General features: G+C 28.9%; 1 protein-coding gene across 2 annotated transcripts; it reads left to right on the top strand.

Annotated features, from left to right (window-relative positions):
• Nucleotides 1–5,893: 5,893 nt before the first annotated feature.
• LOC113865755 lies at nucleotides 5,894–8,110 on the top strand. 2 transcript variants are annotated; one of them, XM_027500492.1, is made up of 3 exons: nucleotides 5,894–6,216; nucleotides 6,713–6,827; nucleotides 7,826–8,110. In XM_027500492.1, the coding sequence occupies exons 1-3, from the start codon at nucleotides 6,001–6,003 to the stop codon at nucleotides 7,897–7,899; spliced, it is 405 nt and encodes a 134-aa protein (XP_027356293.1). In that variant the 5' UTR covers nucleotides 5,894–6,000; the 3' UTR covers nucleotides 7,900–8,110. The 2 variants fall into 2 exon arrangements, with proteins under 2 accessions (XP_027356293.1, XP_027356292.1); XM_027500491.1 differs by having other exon boundaries at nucleotides 6,713–8,066.
• Nucleotides 8,111–8,793: the final 683 nt, after the last annotated feature.

The raw sequence follows: 8,793 nt of genomic DNA on the forward strand, positions 1-8,793 counted from the left end.
TTATTTTCCTATATAAATTTGTTAAAAATTTCATATCTAATTCATTTTAAATCTAAAATTATGAAATCAGTGGAGTTATTTTCTTTTAAGTATCTACTTTCATATACAAATATAAGTATAACTCATACTCACATAATTCAATATGAGTTACAATTTTCCTCTACAAGTCACAAAACTTTGTTTTCTAATATCAGTTTAGTAGAAAATTTATAATTAATTTATTTTAAATTTAATTTTGGTGAAATCAGTGGTTAATTTCTCCTAAAATAGTCCTATGTCTAAATTAAATATTCCTGTTATTATTCCTAGACAATCTTTAAATTTATAATTTAATCCCTAAACTTTTTTTTTCTTTGCAAAAAGGTCTTTTTTATTAAAAATTTGCCAACCTTAGCTATTTTGTAAATCATTATCGAAATTCTAATGTATTCTCAGACCTTAAACATTACCAAATATAACTATGTGGTCCCCCAATCACATATTTCAAATTTTATGTATTTTTGGAGTCAATTCGGAGTTAAAGTCATAATACTTCTTTATTTATATATAGTTAAATATTTTAAATTTAGTTTGTATGTCTTTGTCACAGTTCAAAGGGTCCACGGTTCCTAATTTTATTTACATGATACCTTTAAGTTAAAGTTCATTTTCACTTAATGCTTACCTAAAAATTATAAAAAATTCATTTAAAATATCATTTAATTATAAAATAATTAAACTAAGTCCATAACTATAAAAATATGTCTTTTGGTCTAACAAAAAAAATTCATGATTTTATAAAAATATTAGCAACAAAAATAATATCAAAACAGTTTTCTGTACCAAAAAACTGTAAACTTTCTTAAAAATCTGCAAAAAAATACCTTTATACACAACCAAAGTCATATGGATCTCAAACAACAAGATTCATGTTAATATTACTGTAGTTACACATACATATATCAAACAATGGTTTTTAACATATATCATCCACCTAATAAAATATTTATAACAAATAAAAGTATTTACAACATAGAAAATACTAAAATTTATAGAAAATTCTAAGTTATTGTTCAAAATATACTAAAGCATAGATCAAAATATATTCATCAATATAACATGAATCTATCATAAATTAAGCAAATCTATAAATAAAATTCTCTTCAATTATCTCTTTACAGTTCATTATAATTTTTCTACAAGAATTTTTGTTTTTCATTGTTTCAAGTGTTTTTTTATTCATTTTTTTTCAACCATTTATTTTTTTTATGCATCAAACTAGTGCCACAAAATTTCTCATCAAATAAAATAGTTAAGGTTCCCCTTGACACAAAAAATCATTTAGCAAAATATTTTCTTAATTTATGAATTAATACTTTTCCCTTGCTTGGTTTGACTTTTTTTTTCTGGTTGTATACTTGAGTGGATGATTCTTCTCCACTTTTGTACTCATTGTCACTTTAGAAGCTTCTTCCTTAACTCCTTGATCAGCCTTTACACGTGCATAATGAATCTTAAAAGATTGAGGGTTTCTATTTAATCATCTTGGTGGGGTTGCTTAGTAATTGTTTATGATTTTCTTGAATATTTCATGGGTTTAGTAGTGGAATAGGCTAAAACTTGATTATATGGGGTTAGAATATTAAGTGATAGTTTTTCTCAAGAGTGAATGGAAGTAAAATTTTGCTGTTTGTAAGTGAATAAGTCAAGTAGCTCCTAAGGTTTCCTTATATAAGTATGAAATGCCATTTCCTGTTGCATATATTTTTGAAATTTTTGTTTTGGCTGAACATTCCTGGATGGCTTACAACTACTTTCTAGAGTCTATTCCATGTGTTTTTGCTTTGTAAGTTGGCCCTTTTTGAGCTCTTATTCTACGTGAAAATTTACTTTCAAAGTCCTAAGCATGCTTAGAAAATTTTGAACCATGATGTTATGTTATTAGACTTTGTATTTGCCTTAGTTTGTTCCTAACTCTTTGATTAATTGAGTCTGGTTCTCTCACTTATAATGACTGCAATGATTGGTTAATTTGGAAAGGTGTTAGTCTTGATTTAACTAGATAAGTTAGTAAGGGATAATACATTGACTTAAGTCCACATCCTTGCATCATAGCTTGAAATTTTGGTAAACTCAAGCTCTTCTGTCATTGGCTCATCAATCTAGCTAAGCTCATGCTTCAATTATATGCACTTAACTTCTCTTTCTAGTGGATTCAGCTGTGCAAATAGGTTGGAATGTAAAGTCTTGAATTGTTGACAACTTTGTTATTAAATTGGCCTAAATTCACGTCATTTGCTGACTGTTTTTGTGATATTTTTGGTGAATTTTTTCTTTGGGTTTTTGAACTTCCTCTTACCTGTCCAATATGCTCTTTCACTAAGTAAAATATCATAAAATTATGATTTTTTTTTTCTAGTCATGAACTTATACAAAATGAGACAACATTTTGGACTATTTTCCATTTTTTACCAAATTTGTAATTTAAATTTGATTTTTTATTTTTCTCACAATTAAATATAATCTCAATATACTATATCATATTATGCTTGCATTGGGTTTGATTTTAGATAAATTTCACTAATTGTGTTCCAATTTCTAAAATCTTATCTATTTTATAATTTTGATTTAATTAAATTAATAAAATTTCTAATTAAATAAAGATTAAGGAAATTTTGGATGTCACACAAGATTCATTTTATTTTTCTCATTGTAATCAATAATTTCAAATATATATTTTGAATTCAGCTGTCAAACTTGATAATAATAATAATAATAAAAATACTTGTATTCATCCAAATAGGACCATAACTGTATATACCTCCTCGTAATAAATTACTAATTACCAAATCAAAAACCAAATCGCCAATTTGTTTATTAGATGGAAATGGGTGAGACATTGATTTGCATGAGTTTGGTTGAATTGAACATTAATGGTTAAACCTGTCCATCTTAATCTTATTTAATATTTGTGTAAAGAAAACAGAATAATGTATAATTTATATTTTAATGACAAAATTGTATTTTTAGTAAAAGTAACTTAATTTTTAAAAATTAATTTTTTATTTAACATTTTAATAGAAATATATATTAAAAAGTTGAATTTGTCTGATGTATGCTAAAAGTCAAATGTTAAAAAGTTAAAAATATTTTTTATTAAAAATAAAAATATTTATAATATCAAATTTATAGAAAGATAAAATACATATTTATTAAAACTAGGTGTCAAACTCAAACACTTACACAACTTAACAATTTAAAAATTTATCATTTATTACAATAAAATACTTAATAATTTTATTTTTTATAAAATTTTATAAAGTTTATTTACTTAATAAAAAATGTTACACTAACATATTATTTATCTCTCGTTTTATAAAAGGATTATGAATAATGTTATTAAATTTTGACTAAAATATAATATTACTCTAAATGTTATGCATATTAGAATAATAAAACAAATAAAATAACATTATCTTATCTAACATTAAAAAAATGAAAAAAAACATATAAATTATATTTGAATGGAAAATTACTTTTTTTATTAAAAATAACATATTTTTAAAATTAATTTTTAATTTAACTTTTTAATAGAAATGTGTACGCCCCGAATTTTGGTAATATAAATTATTATTATTATTATTATATATATATATATATATATATTTATGTGTGTGTTAATTCATTTGATAATGATGTTTATGTGTATTAAATACATGGATGTGTGTATTTATGTGTATGCATGACTGGATAGGACTGAAATGTGCTAAGTGCCTAAGTATAGGACGTAATACTGAGCTGTTTTCGCTGCAGCGAGAGGATTCTCGCTGTAGCGAAAGGGCCCTGGGAGGAAGGATCAAAATTGTCGCCTTCTCACTGTAGTAAGAGACGTCTCGCTGTAGCGATAGAGTAACAGTTTGGAGTGCATTTCTGGATGCAGTCTCGTTGTAGCAAGATTCTGCAGAAACCAGAGTGCAATTTCGTCTGAGATTTTCGCTGTAGCGAGAGTGTCGCGACCAAAAAAGGATTTAAAAGGAGTTAGGGTTCGGGGAGGGTTATTTCTCCTTCTCCCTTCGAAATTCCTTGGATTCTCTCATTTTCAAATCCTTTTCCACTGATTAAATTGCTTCCAAAGTCGTTCGGGAGATTGATTGAAGGTTAAATTCGTCTGGGGAACGTTTGGAGGTGAGTTTTAATGGTTAGGATTCTGTTTCTCATACCCTTTTATCAGTTTCTCAGTTTCTTAGAGTTCTCATGGAGTTCTTCTATGTGTTTTAGGTTACAATCTGTGTAGGGAGCACGTCTGTGGTCGAATCCGAGTGTGGGTCTTCAGTCTAAGGTAAGGGGGACTCTATCATACTCTTTTGTGCATAAATTGCTATTATTTTCCTTAATATTGTGTTGTGGCTGAGTTAAGGGGTAGAAAATTGCTGAGAAATGTAATGTGGGCCATGTGCCGTGATATGTGAACATTATGTGTATTGACTCGAACTCGATGGATGTTGATTATATGTAAATATTGTGTAATATAGATGAATATTGGCTATGTGTCGTGTAATGTGAATGCAATGTGGGCTATGTGTCATATAATATGAACGATAATTGTAGGCTGTGTGCCGTATGTAAGCATGATTACTACATGCGTGAATGGAATATGTGTGAATGAGCATGTTAACGCAGTTGTAATGTGTTGTGAATGGTTCAACGATACACTGGGAGTATGAGAGATGAGGACGTAGAAATACCTTGGGGAAAAGGAAGTGGTGGTGACACCAACTGTGGAACGGGTGCACCACGGGCTACACACTCTCTTCCTGACTAGACCTCTGACCATTACCTTTGCTGAGCGACCCGTGATTGCACACGTGGTATTCGTGAGGCGGGGGTAACCGGCGACCATTCATGGTGTAAATCTGTGATCACAGTGTCACATTGAGTGTAGCTGGCGTGCATATGCATGAGTTTATGTATTGTACTTATGGATGTGAAATGTTGTCGATGCCATGAGTGCATCGATGTTAAATTGACATGAGCTGTGTGATAATGCTGCTTGTAATTGTGTCTGTTTAATGTATCGAAAATGTTCTGGAGGTGAGACTCTACGTTGATTGTGTGTTTTTGAGTGGTGTAAAGTACTCACCTTTACATTCATTTTTCAGGTAATCAAGACAATCAGCACTGGACTTAGTGAAGGGTGGATGAAACTGCTATAGGACTTAAGATATCATTTTGAAAACTATTATATTTGAATAAGTCATGTAGCAACTGTTTGATATAATTTGTAATTCATTTCTTTATTTGAAATGTTTGATGAACTTGGATTGAAAATGAAAATTTTATTATTTTAAAAATTTGTAAAATTTCTTATTTATTAAAATTAAATTTAAGGTGTTACAAAATGTATATTAAAAATTTAGTTTTTTATGTGTGCTACGAGTCAAATGTTAAAAAATAAAAAAATTATTAAAATAAAAACATTTACTATCTCAAATTCATGAAATAATAATTAATACATACTTCTAAAAATAATTTAGAGTATTTAATAAATTATGTTTAATATTTCCTTAGACACACATTATAAAAAAAATTAAAATATTTAAAACATTTTTATGTATAAATAATATTAAAATTATGATATTAAATTATAATTAAAATTTATTTTTGTCATAAATTATAATTAAGATACAACTAAATTTAAAAATTTAAATTGTATTTTGTAAAATGGGTAAAATATTTTTATAAAAGATATTATAAAAAATAATAAAATATATTTTTATTCCATAACCTCTCTAAATAATAATTTAAATTATTAAAATAAAATAAAATAACTCAGCTCAACAAAATAAGAAATCTGATCTTATTGTTTAAATACTAAAATAAAATATACTGGAATAGGCTATCCTATGATCCAAAAACGATTAGGAATAGGAGGAGCAGGTTGGCATAGTCTTATCTGTTTGTATTCATTATTTATAATTGATGTTAGGGTTAGTTGGATAGGCTCATCTCTGCTCAGCATTCATGGCGAAGAAGGGGAAGAAGCAACTCATGTCTTCAGCGCCATGGAGGGGCGAAGACACCGAAGATTTCCAAGATGCAAAGCTCAAACTCACGAGCCAGCCCGGTACTACTTCAACCATGCACGTTCCTCGCACCAAGTCCAATCATCCCCAACAAGACGACGATTCCATTGAGATTGATCCTGAGCTACGCTACAGCTTCCAGCGCAATTTTCAGGTTTCTTCTCTATTACAGGACCCCAAAAATCTTTTTCACCCTTATTCAACCTTTCAGCTATGTTGCTCTAGGAAATTATTGCTTATTATTGTCCGCATTTGGTTGAGAAAGTAAATATTTTATTTTTAAATTTAGAGTATTGTATAATACTTGTAAAAGTAAATGAAAGATTAACCCATTTAAGTATATGCTAATTTATCATTTTATTTCATTTATTTTAAAATTTATGAAATTAGTGAATGTTCCCTAGAAATGAAAAGTTCCCCCCTCCCCTCTCTCCTTTCTAAAACATTCTGCTATAAACTTTTGTTATTAGAATTTGTGTCTATGTGTATTACATGCTACTGCTACCCCTTTGTCAATTCTCTTATGTTATCAAAGAATAAAGTTATTTCCTATTATTATTGTTGTTACCGTGTTCTGTACAGATGAATTGATGAAGCATTTAGTAAACTTCTCCAAGTTTTGGTTGTAATATATTTTTCGTATAATGCAGTTTCTTCAACGTGTTTTTAGCATTGACACTGTGGTGAAACCTCTTCCTCCTGCTATGGCATACAATGTTTCTCGCAACTTGAACTTCTTCACACGCATTTTCACGCAATTCTTTGGTATGTTAGATTCAGGGCATCTTTTTCCACAGCTGAGGATTGAATTGATTATTATATATATAGCCAAACTGCTCCAATAATTGTAAGCATCACTGTTCATTTCCTTTTAGAACAAACTATAAAGGTCAAATATATATCTACTGTAAGTTTTTCTCCCTCGTTTTAGTCTAGTGTTGAGATTTGAATGCTTTCCAGATATTTTTGTATGGTTATGATAAAGCTAAACCCTAGGCTTTGTTTGAATGTCTGATTATATGTGGAATTAAATAGAATTGAGTAAAATGACATGTAATGGAAGAATAGAATAAAATTGCCACACCTTTGTTTGAATATTTTATGATTAAACAAAGTAAACTTTTCATTCAATTGTTTGGGAAGTGAATGGTATGGAAAAGGCATTAGTAAACAATAAGTTGGCTCCATCCCATACTTCAACATATAGTGAGAGGGGGGAATAAGGGCCTCTGCTGAAATGGGATGAAATAGTTTTCATCAAGTTTCATTTTACTCCACCATATTTGTATTTTCTAAATATCAAAGCAATGGTAATTAGTATCATTCTATCAATGTTTCCTCCATTATATCTCTTTCTATCAATTCAACTGTAGCTCTGAATCTTTGCTCTCTTTTCTTCTTTTTTGCTAAGCCTTCAAGTAATCTGTTATTAAGTGCTATCCTGTACTACTTTATGTATGCATAGCAGTCTCAACCATTTTGGACTTTTATGTTTTATTATATATTATATATCTTCTAAATTGACTAGCCTAGTTTCTTTATGACTTGTTTGGAATATGAACTTATTAATGTGAATAATCTATGATGGTCAAAGAATTATCGGTGATAATTCACATTCTTCGTTGGATTAGTATTTTAACTACGTTTATTTTGACTACCAAGTATTTGTTAATCTTTGATTTGTTCTTGCATTTTGAGTACAACAAATAACTTTCAAACCTGACATAATGCCCCGTTTTTGTTAAATATTGTTTATGCTGCAGATCCTGAAGGCATTGCAAATGCCCAGAAATCCTTGGGCATAGGACAGGAAGATAAAGTTCGCAAAGTTCGTTGAAGATAATCGAGGAAGACACCAAAAGGAAAAGGAATGAAAAACTAAGGGAAGAACTTATTTTGGATATAGAAGTATTATTTGTGATTAACCTTCCCTGATATGATCATTCTTGGAATTATTTAGCTTGTTTGGTATGAAATTCAATTTTATATGTAACTAGGGACATAAACAACTCGATTTTAATTAAATACTTAAGGTTCTTACTTGACTTTGAAAAAAATTATGACATATGCAATTTTTGAGATAAATGAGATAAATTTAAATTTTAGTTTAACTTAGAAAATATATAAAGCTTGAGTTTGGTTTGCACCGATAAAAAAAACTAGAGAGCTTGGTTTGTTTAGTTCATCGAAGCTTAATTATTTATTAAAATATTCTTGAAATGATATTTTGGTTTATTTGAAAATGAGGTAACAAGTAAGAAGAAAAAGAGAATAAAATAATGAAAGTAGCTCTAATCTAATTGATTTTCATAAGTAATTCAACTTTGAAATTCTCTATTAGATAAGTTAAATGAAATGTTATTTTTAATAAAATAAAATCAATGACACTTTATATATACTTAAAGAATACAGTCAGTGCAATCAAACGGAGAATGCACTGACTGGTTTAACTAAAAATCGGTTAGGTAGCCTTCAAACTGATAAAAATTGATGCAATTTGAGTGATTTTGATGCTACATTGATGAACTGTCTGGGAGTGAGTCGGGCAGGTTGAACATTGTAAGAGTGGATGCAATTGCCTCAACTCTTTCACTATCATTAGGCTTGAACTAGAAGTAGAGCATTTTAAGCTCCTAAATGTTATTGTTGGCCAGCAATTCGAAACTATTTGTCAATATACGTATCCGCAATTATGAGTTACTGGTATATCAAAACACATCTTTGTCGACTG

This window comes from Abrus precatorius, unplaced genomic scaffold (genome assembly GCF_003935025.1).
Source record: "Abrus precatorius isolate BTA unplaced genomic scaffold, Abrus_2018 Scaffold4, whole genome shotgun sequence".
Lineage (NCBI taxonomy): Eukaryota > Viridiplantae > Streptophyta > Magnoliopsida > Fabales > Fabaceae > Abrus > Abrus precatorius.